Below are 19,531 nucleotides of genomic sequence, written 5' to 3'. Positions count from 1 at the left end.
TGTGGTTGGCTTCTCTAATTTAGATTTTGCTAGTGATCTAGATAGTAGGATATCTCAAACGGGTTATGTGTTCACTCTCTAAGAGTCAGCAATCAATTCAAAAGCAATTCTTAAATCAACAGTTGCTTTGCCTACAACTAAAACTAAATATATGGTTATGACTAAAGTTGTGAAGAAGGCTTTATGGCTTAAAGGCCTAGTTAGTGATCTTGGTTTTGGGCAAGCACATACACTTGTGTTTTGTGATAGTCAAAATGCCATACACTTGACTAAAAATCAAATGTTTCATGAGAAAACAAAAAACATCCAAGTCAAGTATAACTTTGTTCTAGATATTGTTTCTAAAGGTGAAATCATAGTGAAGAAAATAGCTATAACTTAAAATCCAATAGATATGTTGACTAAGTTAGTTTTTGGGATAAAGTTTAAGTATTGCTTGGACTTGCTCGATGTTCATAATGCTGAAGGCCCTTTAGGGCATTAGCGGTGATGATAAAAGATTGGTTCATAAGGCAAAGGTTGGTGAATTCAACCTTAAGGTGAAGATTTGTTAGGATAGTCTTAAATTTTAGTTTGACTGCGATAGTTTAATTCTAGTTAAACTTATATAGCTTGTTGAGCAAGTCTTTAAATCTAATTTGACTAGGATAACATTTCCTAATTATATTAGGATAAGATTATTATACTTGACCCTATAAAAGAATCCTATAGGATTAAAGAATAGTGGACACCTAAATTTAAAGAGAGTGATTTGGGTGTACGTGGCATAAGGGATATAAGTTTAAGACTGTTTTTATAATCTTTTGATTTGTCTCTTAGTGGATGTTCTTTGTTGCCAGACAAATATCATCAAAAAACCAAACCACGTAAATTCTTATATTCCTGTAGATGTGCTTGATTTCTTTTATTATTCTATTGATTAGGTAATTCTTTTGAGATTATTTTGTAATTTTCACAATAATATATATAAGTGTATGTGTGTGTGTGTGTGTGCACATGTATCTAATTAGAAATATATTGTAAAACTTTTTTAAAAAATTATTATTGAGTTTAGATCAAAAAGCATTATGGATGAAGTGTCTCAATTTGGATTAAGTATAGTTACTTAATTAGGTAAAATATATGTTGGATGATATTTCATATAATTATTTGGGGGAGAAAAGAATGGAGAAGAGAGGGTGGCGATGGGGAACCAACTTAGAGGAAAACAACGATCTTTTTGGATGAAGTATGTACATTTGAGTTGGAGTTATCATAAATTAGGAAATGTCAATCCCATTTGATAACGAATGCCTATGCCTTTGAAGTCTAATCAACAATGATCCCAAAATGATATGTCAAGCAAAGATGAGCAGTGACGAAGTCCTCAACTTCTTTCTTATTTGGTAGAAGTTGACCGCTGCAAAAAGGATATAGATTTCGTTGGAATTAACTCCTTTTGGCTAGTGGCTACCATTCACTTGTGGCCCTCCATAATTTCTTTGTCCTGTGGCGTGTGGCCAAGCTGATAACATGCATAAAGGCACACCTATTTTTATGATATGGTCCATGTACGAAGGAATCAAAACTGATGCATTGTTATCATCCCTCCACAAATATCCGCCCACTATTCTCTCTTTCTTTCCTGCAATATTAGTGGTGTTCACTCATACTTCAGTAGCAGGAACCCTGCCCACTAGCTAGTGGAAATTTGATATTTCTCTATGATTCTCAGATGCAGCCTTCCAGGATTTTTTATGTTGATCAAACCTAGTTGGTAGACCGACTTTATTCGATTAGCGTCTCGATTCAGTAATAAAGAAAAGCTGTTAAAATTTTTAAGTAAATTCAAATTTCACTATACGTAAGATCGTTTAATTTTAATTTTGATTTAAGTTACGATCATAATTATAATTATAATTTTTATCTCAGTATCCTAATTCAATAAATTGATCAATTGGTTAAGGACTTTTGGAATTAATTAACTAAGATTTCAATGGCATTATTAGCTGAATAGACTGCAAGATTCTTGTTTAAAAGAAAGTGGGTAGAGCGTTGAATCAACAATATTTAGGAACGACAGTATCAATTTGTTTTGGTTACACCTAAATCAAGCCATACAGAAAAGACATGAGGGGGTGCATAAAAATGATGAGGTAAGCCAAAAGTGTTCGATCAAAAGGACTACTAGCCATCCTTTTGTTCTTGTTCAAAGTTTCTGGGGCTAGGGGAGACAACAACTAGTGTGCGTTTCTGATCTGTGGACCAGGCTGAGATTAAGATTAGTACTAGTGGCAGATTTTGGTTCTGATTACTCAAACACGTAACAAAAGGAATATGGCATATGACGGGGAGCTTGCCTGTAATGCTTTGCACTTGACCAGTTTTGGAGCTTGTCAACAGCTCCCTTTTGATTCTACTGTTTCCATGGCATGGTGATCCAGTGCAAAGAAGCCAAACAAGATACCAAGTGGACCCTTTTCTTTATATTAATTATGAATGCATTATTTTGGGTCATTTTCAATCTTTCCGCAGAGTCCCAATTTCTTGCTGCTTTTCAACTACATGCTTATCTATATAACTTCTAAAGTTACCATATGAAGATGATGACTAAGTTCTTGCTTTGATGCTTTGCGTTGTTAAGTATTTAAGCTTAAGGATAAAATGTACATGTATATATGTCTCCGATTCAAAGAGTTAGAGTTGGAATTTTGTTTCTCCAAAGTACCATATATCGTATCAGAAAGTGCTGTCTATGTCTAGGAGTTTGTAGAGTTTTAGAGAAGATGGAAAGTGATTATGGAGATACAAATATAGTTTGAAGTTGCATTAAGATGGGGGCTGGCTTCACTTTGTAACGAAAACAGACACTTAGGGAGGTCCAAATCAACAACTAATTAGCCATTAATGGGGCCCTTTGAGGTCCCTCAGTCATCTGCACAAGTCATCGACCCTGCTGTGAAACATATGAAGAGTAGGTGGTCCAAGCCATCGAAATCCTCCGTTGCCAGGCAGAGCGATGCCACTCTTTATGAAATATACTGGCTTTTTGAGATCCCCAACGTAGTCTTCTTTTGGTCATCTCTAATTCAAGATGATTTTGAAGAATTTTAACATCAACATCAATTGGCTTAAACTGTCGTGAGCTTTCAAAGGTTCCATTCTGTTGGATAAAACTCCAGAAACATTTAGAAACCCAATCCTGGATCTTCAATTTTCTGTTTTATTTCTAGTAATAAATTCAGTAGAAGACCCCCATAAGACCCACCATAGGAAGTCCATGACTCCCAACGGGAATGACATGAAATTCTAAAACTTGAAACCCAACCCCAATTCTCACTCAGTGAAATCGATTTTATCAAGTTTTCAATGATTAGATCGATTTGACCAAATTATCAATGATTCTATCGATTTTGGGTTGGTTGAGTTAATATCAAATTTTTGGACTTTATGCTATTGAATATTTTCAATAATTATAATACAAAACACAATCTCACTTTGTTATACTTTTATCTTCAATATTTTCCATGAAAGCCAGCAGCCTAGAAATGATTTTCACCATGGATATATCCGGGCTCAAGCTCTGCAAATGATTCCATGTCATAATGATATGGAACTTGCATAAGATACCGTCTGTCAAAGAATAAATCAATTTCTACCTTTAACTTCTCACAGTCAGTGATATTGATATTCTAATGCGGTATTAGAACTATCAAGTCCCAACTTAGTAGCCTAATGCTTGAATTTGAGCCTTATGGAACTATAATTCTATTAAAACCTAATAGCATGTTGGATTTGAAAGATCTTGGAGATTTGAGATGCTCCAAGGGTTTTTTGCCTGCACAAAGTAGAGGGCAGCTTAAGGTTGGATTCTTCAGACAAAAGTTTCTCCTTGCGTATGAAGAAGGGGGCTCTTGAGAGAAACCATTGTGAGCAAAACACAAGGATCAGATATAGATGTGGGGTTCAGAAGAGGCGAGTGAACGAAGTCTAAGAGCATTTCTATAGAGATCTTAAGTTTAAATCTCCCTATCCTCATGTCTGCATGCACATGCAGAAAACAGGGTAGGAGTAATAAGAGAAAGAGGGAGAGAGAGAGAGAAGAAGGAATAAGAACAACTCTAGGAATAGTAAACAACAACTACAACCCCATCTAGAAATGAAGGTACTCAGGTAATAATATTTCAAGCTAGGAATATATTGATGCAAAATAATGCGTTCCTGTGCTGCTGATGATGTAGGTGGAACCTCAACTTTCGTAGAGCTCCCATCCTCATCAAAGAATCAAACCAATTCAACACTAACTTTTGGAACTGCTGATTTTCTAATGTGGTATTAACAATCCCGAATACCACCTTAGTGACTAAGGTTTTAATGAATCTTCCACAACTCTAGTTCCATCAAAAACTAATAGTATGTCTACTTTGATAGATCCTGAAGAATTACCATTAAATCTTGGAGTAGGCATCTTCTACACTCTTGATTAGGGGAGATTTGAGATTCACGAAAAATTGGTGCCAGCATGTAGTAGAGGGCAATAAAGGTTGGATTCTCCAAAAGGAATTTTCTCCCTGGGAATGAAGAACAAAGTTCTTGAGAGAGATTTATGAGCAAAACATAAGGACCAGAAATATACATGGTATTCAGAAGGGACGAGTAAACAAGGCCAGGGGCAACCCTAAGAAGTCTCAAATTCATATTCTCTATCTTCATTTGCACATGCAGGATTCCACACATGTTAATACATCAATAAATTAAAATAAGAAAAAACAACAGTAAATACTTACAGATAAAAGAGAAAAGGATAAAGAACAAGTCTAGAAAGAGTAAACAACAACTACAACCCCATTTATTACTGGAGGTACTCAACTTAATACGTTTTAAGCTACAAATATATACCAAGCGAAATATTGTGCTTATCCAGCGCTTATGATATAATTAAAACCATGAACTTTTGAAGCTCAACACTGATACTTCTCTCATTATTGGACTACATGTTAGGGAATGTGAAAGCTAGCTTGCATCTTGATGACAAGTGGGAAATCACCATATAGATCCTTCACATGAAGGTAGTTTAATCGCAATAATAATACAAAACAGTGCAGAATTTGTTTAGAATGGAAAAGTGCTATAAGGAATAAAACGGAATTCATATACTAATAGCCAATGAGGCCTTGTCTCAAAGGCAAGCAAGCATCCTTGGAACCTTTAAGTTCCAGGCTCAATCTCACCTTGCATAGGCTTGTACATCTAATCTCATCAATGTTAAAAAGGAAGAATATATACTAATAAGTGAACAGTTCAGGAATGCTCATATGCTTGACAATATTCCCAGGAATGTGGAAAGATATTTCAGAAAATGAAAATCACATTATTTTAGCTCAGTCCTCTGTTATCATACATTGAATCTACTCTCCATACCATTAACAATACTTTAAAGCTAATAAAATTAAAAAAGCTAATGTATTCCACTAAATAGCAATTATAGATTTCAAAATTAACTCTTAACTCTCAACTTTTGCTCTTCAAAGCAACATTAAGCACCCCATATCCATAAGTAAACAATTATAAACATGAATGCCAGTTATTAATAAGAATCCACCAAGGGAACACCTGGATCAACGAGGAACTTGATCCTCAAGAGGACACAAACATATTTCAGGAATAAGTCACAAAGATTTTAATCATGTGTATGAAACTGATTTTCTTGAAAATACACTTGGCTACAAAACCATTTAAAAATATTAAAGTTTCAACAGAACTTACGATAATGGACCTGTCGATTCCAGATCAACACCTTTCAACATGTCCTCTTTGAATGAGCGACGGTGAAGATCACGTGTGAAATTGCTTGTTGTGTCCAAGAAATAGAGAAGAAAAGACATCACGCAGCAGCACAAAAACATGGGTATGGGCCCAAAGATCCAAAGCAATAGGGGGAAGGCTAAGTAAAAGGCTCGAAGTCCAAGCGACCAGAAATAACTTCCTCTATTTAAGTTTCTTGCAACATACTCAACAGTTTCCATATTGTCTCTTGATGAAGGGAGAGTAGCCAAGAAGCTTACATGGGCATAGTATCTAATAGACTGCACATTGCAAAGAAAGGCAACAAGGAAACACAGCAAGATGGAAAAATATTTTATTGAAGAGAGTAGAGGACTCTTATTGCCATAAACTATTTCTGAAGTTGCATTGCCAGAATCTGAGCTGCTGCTAACAAAAACACTAATCAGTGAACTAAGAGTGATTGCTATTGTTGCCAAAAGTGTAGATGCCATTATGTTGTTGCGTATTGTTTGTACTGCCAAAACACCATTTTTCAAGGGATCCTGAAACATCAAAGAGGAGGTCAATGTCATTCTTAGTATGACCATTCTAGACGCAAGTGTAGAAGTTAAATATGTCCTTTCGTTAGGGAACAAGTACACTGACATGCTAGATAAATAGGAAATGGTTCTGCAATAGATACTATTAAGAATAAATTCTTGTATCCCCCAATGGCAGTTTTATTTCTTTAGAATAATTAAAAAAACCCAATCCCACCCACCCCAGATTCCCATCAAAAATGTCGGCAATCAGGTGAAATCGTCCTTCTCATCAGTAAAAGTAAGTAAAACAAGAGTTCTGCAGCCTTTTGGCATTTCATTACTTGAGATGTCCTTATGCCTATATCTAATTCAAAATACTAAATACTAGTTGGTTTGTTCTACTTTGCTTAACTTCGTTAATTTAAAACCAAATTACGCCACATTCTGTGCAGCAGATCTTCACCAATAGCAGTTCTCTTCCAGTTCTACCAATAAGTTTTTACCAGTCAGCCTAATTCCTCTTGTTGTCTTTCACTCCTCCACATTCATTGAGTTCCACAGGACATATCTATTTCTGTTTGAGAAGTATATTCCCGAATGTCAATAAAAGCAATTTCCCCTGCTGTAGTACGCAGTTATTGCAGATATTGAGTCCTAAAAAAAATATCTTCGCATGGTGCATGTCAAAAAAGGGAATCTATAGCTAGAGTTGGAAAAACCAAACCAAATCCACAAAAACCCACCTGACCCATCCGAAACAAAAGCCAATCCAATCTGATTTGATTACGAAGAGTCGACAAGCCAAACTTGCCCACCTTGAACCTGAAATGACCTAAACCTGAAAAGACCTGAACCCAAATTGACCCAAACCCAAACAACATGAAAGTCTCACCCGAAATAACCCGACTTTAAATTGATTTTACTTTAAAAGTTAACAACTTGCACCCGAAATACCCGAACCCGAATAACTCGTGTCAGAATGACCTGAATTTGAAATGACCTGAAATGAGAGACCTGATGACACAATTTAGACTGCAAAAGATGAAGCTTACTGAGAACTATGTAATGACCTCAGGTTCTATGAAGTAGCAGAGCACTAAAGAAAATTGATCCTCATATGCTGAGACAAAATGTTTTCTAGATAAGAATCAAAAGCTGATATAAGACACAATTCAAGAATATAGAAAAGAATACAAAAAGATATGCTCAAGATAGCTCATGAAGCATTCTAATATGATATTGGGATGGTAGAACATATACACACGAAATTAATATTTTCATAGACAAAAGGAAAATATATAGAAAAGATTGTTGCCCACTTGCTTGATGAGAATCAAAAGCATAAATTCAATAACATTGAACATCATCGTAACAAGATATGCTCAGAATAGGTCATGCAATATTCTAATCTAATATAGATACAAGCCGTACATACAGGAACATAATTTTATTTCTAAGCAAACAAAAATTTATGGAAAACAATCCTGAAGAAAATGCTTTGCCATGGCATCTCACTCCACTTCAGGATATGCAATTCTGCTGCCATGCTTAAAAAAGATACCTTGTATCAATTGTCAAAAGGTTAACACTTTATTCAATTAATAAATCCAAATCAGCTTCATGGAACACTTGTTATCTTGATTCATTCAGAAATTAAACATGTAAAGAAGTATTTTGTTGAGTTTCAGCCAAACATTCTTATCACAGCTAGATATAATCTCTAGTCCTATCTGAAAGAAAAAATTAAATTCTACTTCCCCTCGTGAAGATAATTAGAAATCCTAGCTATTCATTATAGCTGTCTCCAATCAATCAGGGAAGAAAGCATGATTTTCTTCCATCCACAAGCACCATGGAAATTGTAAAGCACTGTGGATAATCACATTACAGTCATAAGCTTAGTCTTGAGGATAACAGAAATGATGCAAGTTAGAAAGAAACCAGTATTATTCCTTTTCCTTAAATATTTAGAAGGCAATGGTTTTCAATTCCACAATTAGAGGGAAAAGGAGGTAAAGGGAAAACCCTTATGATGATTAACGAGTGCATTACCAATTGTATATAAAAAGTTAACATTAGTACTTTTTGCTATATAAAGGGCGAGATGTAGAACAACATAACAGTAACAACTCTTTTTCTTTCCTCTAGTTACTTTCTTTTCTTGTTTTTGAGAAACCCAAACAAGAAATTCAAACGCAAGAAGCTACTACATCGTTTTTATTCTGAGATTTGAATGCTAACAAATCTGTCCACCTTCAATTCAAAAGTCGAATACTTCACTCCCTCAAGTCAGAAAACTCCCTAAGAGATGAGTCACAATCAGAGATTCTCTACATCCTACAATACTAGCATCATCCCTAGCAGGACTTTTATCCATAGCAAAAGCACCCAAAGCTCAAATGTACTAGCAGAGGTCGAAAAATGAAAAAGAGAAAGAGAGGACTAACAGTCATCATGGCGAAAACCCATTGGTGACGAGACTCAGCATTTAAGCCGATGACAGTTCTTGTAGGATGCTTGAGAACGGTAAATAGAAGCCAAACGTGATAGGAAGCAAGCAGCAGTAGCCCCAGTGGAACCAGTAGGCAGTCCAGCTTGTCTTCTTCCATGATTTTTCTCAAACTTCAATCTTCAATCTTCAAATCTTTGAGGGTCAGACAGGCAAACAAACTTATTAACTACTGTCCAAAAAACCCAAAAACATGAGGAAAAGTGAAAGCTCACGCAACGACAAAATCTTCTCAACAGGTTCTCCATATTCATTATTATGAAAGAAAATTATTGTACCTGCCTGAAAGGGACAAATGACAATAAAGGATGCCTTCCTCCCTTACCCAGTCAGCACCTTGATTCAATCTTTTTCACTGTATAAAGAAATAGAAATACCCAAGCTTTTTGGCGGAATTTCTTAATCCAAATGATGAAGTTTTTTCCCATTATATTACAACTGAAAATCAAATTTAATAAATGTATCTTCTTTAATTTTTTTTAAATAACATTAAAAAACCATTTACTTTTTATCCAAAAAAATTTATTCTTAATATTTTATAATTAAATATCATTAATTACTTTTTTTTAATTTTATAATTATAAAAAACTCCGACATCACAATCACATAAACCATATTAAAAAAAACGATAAAATAGTTTAATTTTTATAAATTTTAATCAAAATTACATTGAATTTTTTTAATTTTTAAAATAAACACTTAATTCAAAAAAACATTTTCATCAAACGCGTAAGTCTAACCGTTAGTAAATTATTAATATTTTTATCAATTTACTAACATGACAAAGAAAAAAAATAATTTTATTTTTAATTAATTTATATAAATACAATTATACAATTTTATTTTTTTATTATCTTGTTATCAATTAAAAATTAAAAAAAGCTCCCCATTAGGGGGCCACATCCTCCTTTGGGGAGCATCGATCTGGTGCTTCCTTCCAATCGATGCTCCCCTTTCTTGAGGAGTTGGGGAGCACCAATCAGTGTATTGTATTTTTTTATTTTTTAAAAATATAATAATAATTTTTTAATTTAATAAAAAATATTTTATTTTTTATTATTTCTATTAATGGTGTTTGCAATTTTTAAATATGGTGTCAATTTCAAAAATTAATAAAATTTTATATAATTTTGATTAAAATTTTAAAAAGCTACGTATTTTACCTTAAAAAATATAGAATTCTCTTTTAAGATTCTTATTAAATTAATATTTAATTAATTCAATGCATTAGAATTCATCAAATAAAATTACCATTTTAATTAATCTTAAATAAGATCTTAAAAGATACATCTGAAAATTTGGCTTATTAATTAGGATATAATCTACCTACTTTAAAAGTAGATTTAAATCCACTTCTCTCAATTTTAAAAGCACTTATAACCAAACTTATAGTTCATATAATTAATCTGTTTAAATTCTTATAATTAATTGTTAAATATCACATGATCATGTTAATCATCATGTTATCAATTATGATAAGACAATATATTATGTCATCATCGATTATGACGCATACCACATTAATATTACGTGACATAAAATGATAAGTGACATTTAAACTAACAATAATTAATCACTCATTAATCCATAAAAGTTTATTTAATTTAAATTTTTTGAATAATTAAAAAACTTTTTTTAAATATTATGTCTATTATAAAACGCTTGTTAATTTTACTAATAAGAATTAATAGTCCATATTTGGATACTAACAAGAACAAAGTTTTGTCCTATCCAAGGAGTTGCCAAATTTGGAACCATAACTTGTTTTTTTCCTTTAACATATTATTTTCCAACATACAAAATAATCAAGGTTGTAAAGCAAATCCCATAATTAATCCTTAGATACAAGAGGAATCAAGTGCATAATAGTTAATGATATTATTGAATATTTTGAGATACTTATTGTCGTTTTTGTCTCATTTAACTTCACATGCTTGGACTGTTAAATATTCTCGAACATTTCTTCATTCTACTAATAAAAATGTTAACTAAATTTGACACTAACAAGGCAACAAAAATTTAAAACTTTTCCAATTAGCAAGGTCCATTTTTGATCGTTTAATATAAAAAGCCCTAACAAAAGCCTTAGATGTTGAAAAGCGCAGGGCCAATAAATGTTTGGCATTGAAATCCTTGACTACCATAAGTAAAGGTTAAACCACACAAGATTCTAATTATTTAAAGTAAAATTGCTATAAATTAACGTTCGATAAATTAATAATTTTAATTAAATAATATTTTTAATCGATTTCAATCTAAAATTAATGTAATAAATTAATAATTCGTTAAATTTATAAGATAATATACTTTAAAAAAACACAAGGCTCACTTGATATATATATATATATATTAATAATCTCTTTATATATAAAAATTATATATATACATGACTTTTAAAAAATATAACTTTAATGTTATTTATTTTTTCTTTAAAGTGATGTCTTCTTAAACTTTCTTTCTAACGCGAAACAAACAAAACTATCGCCATTGACTTCATTTTTGTTATTTCTCATGACGTTCTCAATAATATTTTTAAAATAAACACAATCATCGATAATTAATTTGATGAAAAAAATAAAACATTATCTACAATGGTAACCTGAACTCGTTAACAAAATCCAACACTTAACCTTTTAAGTTAATTAAGGTAATTAATTTCCATAGCAAAATTATCACGTTATGCATGCATTGATAGAGCAAAACATGGCAGAGGTGAAGGCATGGCAAAAAACTGAATGCAGAGAGGCAGCTGTACAAACACTTATCAGCATTAAGTTTCCAACATCAAATATCAATCTCCCATCTTATTTACACAAGTGAAAGCTGGATTTCCGCAAACTCAAATTTTATTATCTATAAATCTTAAAACTGTTACAAAAAGGATCCAAAGGACAGAGTGAAGAAATTAAATTCTTTCATCACACATAAACCTTTCTAACCCCTCGACACCAACTGTCCTCGCTTCTCCGCTTCATCCACTTTTCTCAGAAGCTTTCCCCAAGGAAGTGAAGTTCAATCTGCAAATAACAAAAGAAAATGAATGCCCTCCATTGTGTTAAGACTTGGGGCAATAGAAAAGCGCTCAACTTGCCGCAGCAATATGCAAACAACCAATCCCCTTGTCTTGTAGATGAGTATTAATAGAAAGTACCTTATTAGTGGCTTCCTCTGGGCCACAGGTGCAGATGGGATCCGATTTGATGTCATTGCAGTAAGTTCCGCAGGCTATACATGAAAACAAACAACAGTCAGAATAGCTCAATCCTTTCTAAACACAAACATTACAATTGGATCTGCATACATTCTGAGATTAGTAAAGACGCAAAGCAATATTTATGCACAACAAAAGTTTTCTAGGTACAGAGCCTATTGAAGCTTGTTTCGGTTGATCCAGTTTTATTTACAAGCTATTACTTATAATTTGCTTATATATTGGGAACAGGTCACAAGGTTGTCCCAATCACCAGTCAAGGGAAGTCTTCCACTTTTTTCTCTTACTCAAATGAGCAGTTTGTGCTAGATGCAGCATTCAAATCATAGATAGCCTACAAATTAGTGTCTCCTGGTGCATTATACTAAATGGTTTTATTTATAAGAAAGAAAACTAATATTGGGCACAATGGTAGACTTGATGTTACCTATCAGGCTAATACCAACGAGAAAGGAAAAGCAAGCGGCAAGAAGCATTTAAGCCAATCATACACAGAATCAATCCCAAAAACGAAAAACCATGCTCAAGTAAATATAAGCAAAAAAATCCATAACAGGGATATCTTGCAATCTAATAACATCAAGAAATATCAAAGCTTCTAGACAACAGTAATAAGTGGCAAGGTTAGAAGAAACGACCTCTAACTCCTCTATACCCCCACTAGCATGTAAACTGTTGGAAGGACCGGTTCCATTACTGGAAGGTACTGGGGCTGCCCCTGCCAAATCTGACGTTGAAGACTCCACAGGACCACTTTTTGTGTTCTCCACAGATCTGACCTGGTTCCTAAACTCTAAATCATCTTCAAGCTCTTCAAGTTCCTGTGGAAATGCTTGGTGTGCGCCATATGGACCAGACATTATTTTCTCAATTGCTAAGTTCTCTGCCTCTTTACAGCTTGATGCATCAGCAGAAACCTTATTAGGAGGATTACATCCCACTGATCCATCAACCTCACCATTATGAGAAGAAAGCTCTTCCAAACTTCTTGAATTTAATAAGCCATTCGTCATATTACTCTCAGCTTTTTCCCTTGTTGTTTCGATCAATCCAGTTGCATCTGAATGGTCACCCTTTGTCGAACAAGAACTCACAACGCTGACAGGACTACCCACGTGACCTTCTGGACTAGAGGAAGGCACAGAAGCAATGTATTTGCTGTTTCTCAATTGAGCATCTGCATTGTCATCTACCCTCTTCCTCTTCTTTCCATCATCCTGTCCATCTGCAACTCCTTTAACTTCACCTGACTTGTCTAGTCCAGCATGGCCAGAAACTTTTGCATCTGACACCCGCCTACTATCCCAAGTTACTTTGGATGGACGGGAAGGTCGGACACCACCAGGAAATACAAAACTAGGTATGTTCCTACGTTTTACATGTGTTACACGGATTTCCATTCCAGGCTTCCACAGTGTGTACATATTGACAGAGTGTTTAAACTCCTCAACAGTTAATCTTATATCAAATTGTTCACCTTCGTTCACTGGAACTCCTTGTTTGCGTTGCAAACCCATAAAGTAACTGCAATGGAAGGGTCTAGATTTGTCTTGAAAATCACCCGGATGTGGGTGGCACTGAAGCATGTTATATGTGTGCCTTTCAATCTAGATTCACAAAATAAACAATTGAAAATTAGAATTATGACAGATTAGAAACATAAAAAAGACAAAAAGGGGTAGGGCACAGAAAACCAATTCAGCAACCATTTGTAAGAGGTGGGTTGTGAAGTTTTCAAAAGGGTATATCTAGAACTTTAGTCTGATGTACCCTCTAGTACCAAAAAAAAAGGTTTTAAAATGGAAAATCTGTTTCACCTTCAATGTAAGTTGACGGAGACGGGACTCAACCCAGCCTTTCCACTTTCTTAAATCATCAGCATTTTCTGCAGAGATGTCTATTTGTAGATAATTCTTGTATGCTTCAAAGAAAGCATAAAGCTCAAAAAGGGTATCCCAGTCAGCTTTATTTGCCTCCATAGCCTGCAAAAACAAACAAATGTCAACACCAAACAAAATTCAATGCAAAAATAATATAAAGTCAAGAAATACTGAAATTATTAAACAGCAAGGCATGCAAAAAATCATACAACCAAACAAATTTTATGTCCTTCTGGAAACAAGGATTTATTGAAGCAATTTTGAGTTAGGCTCTGAACAAATTCTTAGTTGGGATGTGACTCAAATATGCATGGACTTAAATCTGGACCAAATCTGCCAAGGATTTCTTTTAACTTATCCAAACCTTAGATTCTGGATTCTAATCGCCCAAGAAAACCTTTCAAAGATTTCATTATGACTAGAGGTCATACAATCCACTAATGCAGTTAATTATAACACTGAAAACATTTTATCAACAACGTTGAGCATTCAAAGAATACATATTGTAAAGAAGGAAATAACAGATTATCAATTAACCTAAAAACTGCTTTGAAATTCACACAAGGATGTTAAATCATGAGCTGTAAAGAAATGGAATTATTGCTATGACATAAACTCATACAATTCTTAAAATGTACCCAAGCATTTTGGCTACGTGAATGTCAAAGAATTGGATCCAAGTCCTCCCTTGCCATAGAGAGAGAGAGAGAGAGAAACTCATACAATTAACACAAAGAAAAATCCAAATAAAAAGAGTAAATAAAGCTTTCTTCCCCCTCCCCCTTTTCTTTTTTTTTCCTGTTAAAGCCAAAATCTTAGTAGCCAGATCCTTGACCTGACAGCCAATTCTATTTACATAAATCTAATAAAAACTTCATCAGGAAATATGATATTACACTGATGAAAATATAACAACGAATTGACAAGTGATCTAACATGAACCATAAGACCATACCTCACAAATTTCACTACCCCTCTGAAACTCATCTGTCATGATCCGCAAAGTACTCGATGACACATTGTAACTAGAATTCATGCAAGGATAAGCAGGAGTAATGATGGGCATCAAATGATATCTATCTTTCGGATTTTTCCGAGGATCCCAAACTTGAAGACCAAGGGATCCTTCCTCAATTGCACAAAGCATGACTGGGTTTGGCCAACGCCACTGAGTATACACCCTAAAAAATCGAGACACTAACATATTGGGCAGAGCATTAGGGTATAGCTGGCATATACGAGCAACAAGCAATGCCCAGTTTATACCACCAAGAAAACCAGCAACCTGACCAAAACAAAAAAGATTACCCTTTTAGATGAGAAGAGAAGTAAGGAGAACTAAAGCATAATCTTGCCAAAATGAAAGTGTCCCATACATTAGAATAAACACCTCGACGTTTTGCCCAAAACCTCATGCATCTCAAAGTTGTCCGGAAATTCTGCAGGTCAAGTAATAGAAACATAATCAAAAGTCAAAAATCTCTGTGGCCAGGAAAAGATCTGTACATATAAAATTCACAAAGCAATAGCCATAACCTGAATATTGGGAACCAATCGTAAAATTTGGTCAGTGACTCTGCAACCATTAAGACTACGAACTGTCTGCTCGTCTGTATTTTGTAATATAGAGTCTTGCGAGATATCTAAGTCCTGCACCAGAGTTTACACACACTCGGAGAAAAATTTCAGATATATTTCAATAAAAAAAAAAAAGAGTTACAATGTAACGAATTTTAAGCCTAACAAAACACATGGTTGATATGCAAAGAATTAACGCACAAGACATCATCTCTCCCTAGGCCGTAGCCAAAGCTGGGTCAAAAAATGCACCTGTACCCCTCAGGATTTCTCATAAACTGTACACCTTTAATAATCATCATTAAATGTTATAAAATTTTTAAGTTCTTTTTATTGTATCAAAGTAGAGTATAAATATTTTATTCATATTATCTATTGCATCTAATCATCCTTACTCATGGCAGGATGGTCCATTGATTCTCAGATCTCTACCTTAAATCTTGCTATGAAGAATCAAGCAATTCTAAAAATTTATGTAATCTTGCAAACATATGTTAACCTACCCTTTACCCTATCCAGTCTATTACAGACATCAAAATCGTTTCATCTCTGACATTTTATGAAGGCTAGCCTCATTGATTGGTACAGCCTTGTTCCCTAAGTCATCTAGGATTGAAAATTGATGGTTATTCTCTTGGAAATCAGGTCCAATTCAGAGTGGTAACTGATCTTTTAGGTCACAAAGAAAAAATCTTCATAGCCATTGCCTTCATTAATAAGGTGGAGATCCTGCTTTGTCATTTGAACTTAAAGAATAAGTCCATCTATAGGGGGAGGATTAATCATTTTGATTTTAGATGATTGCTCTAATGTAAATTAATGACCATAGGCACATCCCTTACAATAGAATTCATGCCATAAAACTCATAAAGAAGCGCTCTAATCTGAGGCTGTGTTTGGATTCATCGCCACAACCATACTGCAGTCTGAAGCAACCTCCAAACTACAAGGGGACCTAATACATCAAATTCCTGCATGACTAACTAAATCATTTCTATTTTAATTATGTTAACCCCTTCTCTCACTATGCAAGACCAAAGGAAAGCAGAACAAAAAAATCACGTAAACTACATTCAGAGAAGCAAATATGATGGGGAGGGAAAATCTGTTCTAATGGTTCATAAAGAATTGCATGTCATTCTTTACAAAATAAAAGACCGGTATAATCCATCTACTAGTGACTCCACCTGCCCAATCAACCTAACACTGCCTCCACAACAAAAAAGGCCCAAATTGCTCAAAGTAAAAATTACAGTGGAAACACTAACAGGCTTCATCAGTTAGCTAAATATTCTTCTTAATCTCTAAAAGTGAATTACTAGAACAATAATTCTTAAAATAGAAGATAATAAATGGAGTAGATGATCATTAAAAACACAAACTAGATAAACCAGTACTTACTTCGGGAATAACCCAAAGTGAGAGTTTTGCATAAAGAAGATCAATGGAAACTCCTTTGAATTTGAATTTCATGACTGGGACATGAGCATCAGGCACAGGGTGTAATTCTGATACTTCAGGCATCTCTGATAGCATTTTGTATAGCTCACCAAAGAAATCCTCCTACATCCAAACAGATAGAAGAATATTTTAAGCTGATCAATCAACACTTCTCAAATGAAAGAACAATCTGTTGCAAATAAGCAGAGAAAGATCTGATCGCACTTCTCGTGTTGCATGTCTTGGTCCAACACAAAGTGTATCTATATCTGCACCAGGGCCATGCACCTGTTTTCAAGAAATAAAAGTGTAAGGATGACAAACTAGAACTCCAAATGGAGAGCAATGAGGTGGAGAAATCATGTACTTAAAGGCATTACTATAAAGTTTGCAGAACTATTAAACCATAAAGGGACATAGACATCAATCATCAGAAAACAATATGCTTTCACCCATTCTAAGCCCAAGCCAAATCAGGCATATACAGAACACCTCCACCTTAATGAAGAAGTATATCCATGTTTACTCTCAGCCAACGGCTTCCTGGAAAGGAAAATGATTAATATTGCCACCCACCATTCAAACCGTTCCTTCCCACAAATATGTATAGGTTACCAATATGTTTCAAAGCCATGACCTCAAAAAAAGATGTCTGCCTAATTCAACACCTAAACACACCCTCAAGGAAAACATGCAAAAAATGAGCATATTCCACAAAAAGAAAATGAAACATGCAAGTTAAAGTACTTTGGAATAAACAATTCATTAGATTCTCGAATGCTTTTCTTTAAAACTTACACAACTGCAACTAAAGTGAAAACAAAGGATAAAACCTGAAGGAAGAAATGACAAGTGAGAAAACTAGCATACCCCTAAACGATAAGAACCAAAGGTGAATATCTTAGCATTTGCTTCTTGAACCAATTGCTCATTCAAACCTTTCGCACGGCTAATTGCTTTAACCCAATTCTTCACAATCTGTTTATTTTAAAATCAACAACAACATCATTATCATCATCAATCAATAGAACCCAAAAAAACAAAACCACATTCCATAATCAAGAAAGAGATAGAGGTGCTATAACAAGTCATTCTACCTCAAGTTATTAACAGAAAGACAGTTAAAAACTGTGGACAAACCTGGTCTAGCCTCCCCAGTACTTCCTCTCGACCAACAGCCTCCTCTTGACTCTCATACAATCCCACATTTTGCAAATACTGAACATCCAACATTCCACAAAAACCACAATTCAGGATAGTCTCAAGCTTAATAACTTTAAAAAAAAAAAGATTAAACAACATAGAAGAGTAAAATGCAATTAAACTGAAACCTTTTCTAGCTCTCGGGTTTTGATCACATCGTAGTCAGTCGGTCCACCCAACGAAATAGGTTCCGTGATCCCTAACCTTTGACCATTGTTTCGATTTCCTAATCCAGGACTCCCCATTATTCTTAATTATTACAATTTTTTCCTTTGTTTTTTCTCTCTCTCTTTTTTTGGGCAACCAAATAACAATTAATCAAATTTTATTGATAATATTTTTTTCACAGATTTTTGTGTTTTTTTCTTCCTAAGATATATATTGAATAAAAAGAATAAACGAAGAGGTAAAACTCAAATAATTGTTGATTGTACAGTATTAGGGAGGATACAACCAAAATTGATACTGAAATAAAAACAAATAAAAAAAAGCTAATCCCTTTTTTTCCTTATAATAAGACTATTAAGGGAAGATTACAACGCCAAAATTGGGGGGGCTCCAATAGGAAAACAACTCTAACCCTAAAGGGAAGAAGAACAAGCACAAAACTCAAAAAAGAAAAATACAATTTAAAATCCAAACTTTCGAGAATTTCAAGGTCTCCGCCTTTTATTGTCGACGATGCCAGATGTTGATGTTCACTTCGTTGTTCTTCGTCAGCTATGGCGATCAAAGAAGAAAAACCAAAAATCTCCAACACGAAAAATATTAAAGGCCCCTGAAAACCAACACCAAATCCAAAAAAAGTCAGACAAAAACTGGACGAAGCGAAGGGGAATTTCAGAGAATCGGATTGAGGAAGACAGTTTAAAGGATTTGGTGATTGTTGTGGAAAATTGATCGATACCGTAAATTTTCTTATTTAAAGAGAAAAGAGAAAGAAATTGAGGGGAAAAGGGCAACCTTCAACTTTCCTTCTTTTTTCTTTTGCTCCAAGCGGCTGATAATGGGCGTTTCTAGGCGGTGGATAAAATATACGGAGAGAGAATAAATATGATTGTTTCTGTTTTTTACCCCAACATAAGTTAAATTTTTAGTTGCTGCCCCGTGTTGCCACTCAGCCCATACCAAATCTAAAAGCATGCTCGATCTGATTTTTTTTTTAACTTAAAATTTTTTATAAAAATAATAATTTTTAAAATTAAGTTAAATTTTTTTAATAAATTTACTTTTTATAAGTTTTTTTTATAAATAAGTTGTTTGGTAAAATAATTAATATAAACTCTAATTTTGATTAAAATTATCATAAAAAATATTTAATAAATAATTTTTTATTAATTATAAATTTCTTTACTTAAAATAGAAAATTTTAATTTTATTTTTTATCTATTTAAAATAAATTTTAAAAATATAAAAATATTTT

At 33.9% G+C, this 19,531-nt stretch overlaps 2 protein-coding genes across 4 annotated transcripts; both read right to left on the bottom strand.

Moving 5' to 3' along the window:
* Window positions 1–4,153: 4,153 nt before the first annotated feature.
* LOC110422768 (transmembrane protein, putative (Protein of unknown function, DUF599)) lies at window positions 4,154–9,206 on the bottom strand. Of its 3 annotated transcripts, XM_021436783.1 has the most exons (4): window positions 9,075–9,206; window positions 8,735–8,931; window positions 5,746–6,308; window positions 4,154–4,550 (listed from the first exon to the last, which is right to left on the bottom strand). In XM_021436783.1, exons 2-4 carry the CDS (start codon window positions 8,894–8,896, stop codon window positions 4,481–4,483), a joined length of 795 nt encoding a protein of 264 aa, XP_021292458.1. In that variant the 5' UTR covers window positions 8,897–8,931; window positions 9,075–9,206; the 3' UTR covers window positions 4,154–4,480. The 3 variants fall into 3 exon arrangements, with proteins under 3 accessions (XP_021292458.1, XP_021292457.1, XP_021292459.1); XM_021436782.1 differs by lacking the exon at window positions 9,075–9,206 and having other exon boundaries at window positions 8,735–9,026; XM_021436784.1 differs by lacking the exons at window positions 8,735–8,931; window positions 9,075–9,206 and adding an exon at window positions 7,031–8,718.
* Window positions 9,207–11,557: 2,351 nt separating this feature from the next.
* PAPS1 (poly(A) polymerase 1) lies at window positions 11,558–19,149 on the bottom strand. Its single transcript, XM_021436395.2, has 12 exons — window positions 18,237–19,149; window positions 18,046–18,123; window positions 17,776–17,883; window positions 17,131–17,193; window positions 16,867–17,028; window positions 15,424–15,537; window positions 15,264–15,326; window positions 14,843–15,172; window positions 13,825–13,989; window positions 12,646–13,614; window positions 11,948–12,021; window positions 11,558–11,813 (listed from the first exon to the last, which is right to left on the bottom strand). The coding sequence occupies exons 1-12, from the start codon at window positions 18,351–18,353 to the stop codon at window positions 11,768–11,770; spliced, it is 2,289 nt and encodes a 762-aa protein (XP_021292070.1). The 5' UTR covers window positions 18,354–19,149; the 3' UTR covers window positions 11,558–11,767.
* Between the last annotated feature and the right edge of the window lie 382 nt (window positions 19,150–19,531).

Source organism: Theobroma umbraticum, unplaced genomic scaffold (assembly GCF_002168275.2).
Source record: "Theobroma umbraticum cultivar Fairchild unplaced genomic scaffold, ASM216827v3 scaffold_146.0, whole genome shotgun sequence".
Taxonomy (NCBI): Eukaryota; Viridiplantae; Streptophyta; class Magnoliopsida; order Malvales; family Malvaceae; genus Theobroma; species Theobroma umbraticum.
Note: the sequence above shows the minus strand (reverse complement) of the source record. Positions and strands in the feature narration are given on the sequence as shown.

What these genes read in the sequence shown, in the direction of transcription:
- PAPS1 (XM_021436395.2), bottom strand. Translation starts at nt 18,353, where the DNA reads ATGGGGAGTCCTGGATTAGGAAATCGAAACAATGGTCAAAGGTTAGGG. An exon ending in GGGGTAGTGAAATTTGTGAG is followed by an intron (nt 13,990 to 14,842) that starts GTATGGTCTTAT and finishes TTGTTTTTGCAG; the next exon opens with GCTATGGAGGCAAATAAAGC. An exon ending in CAGAGGAAGCCACTAATAAG is followed by an intron (nt 11,814 to 11,947) that starts GTACTTTCTATT and finishes TGTTATTTGCAG; the next exon opens with ATTGAACTTCACTTCCTTGG.
- LOC110422768 (XM_021436783.1), bottom strand. Translation starts at nt 8,896, where the DNA reads ATGGAAGAAGACAAGCTGGACTGCCTACTGGTTCCACTGGGGCTACTG. An exon ending in GGGTTTTCGCCATGATGACT is followed by an intron (nt 6,309 to 8,734) that starts GTTAGTCCTCTC and finishes TTGATGTTTCAG; the next exon opens with GATCCCTTGAAAAATGGTGT. An exon ending in GAATCGACAGGTCCATTATC is followed by an intron (nt 4,551 to 5,745) that starts GTAAGTTCTGTT and finishes CTTCATTCCCAG; the next exon opens with GGAGAAAATTCCTTTTGGAG.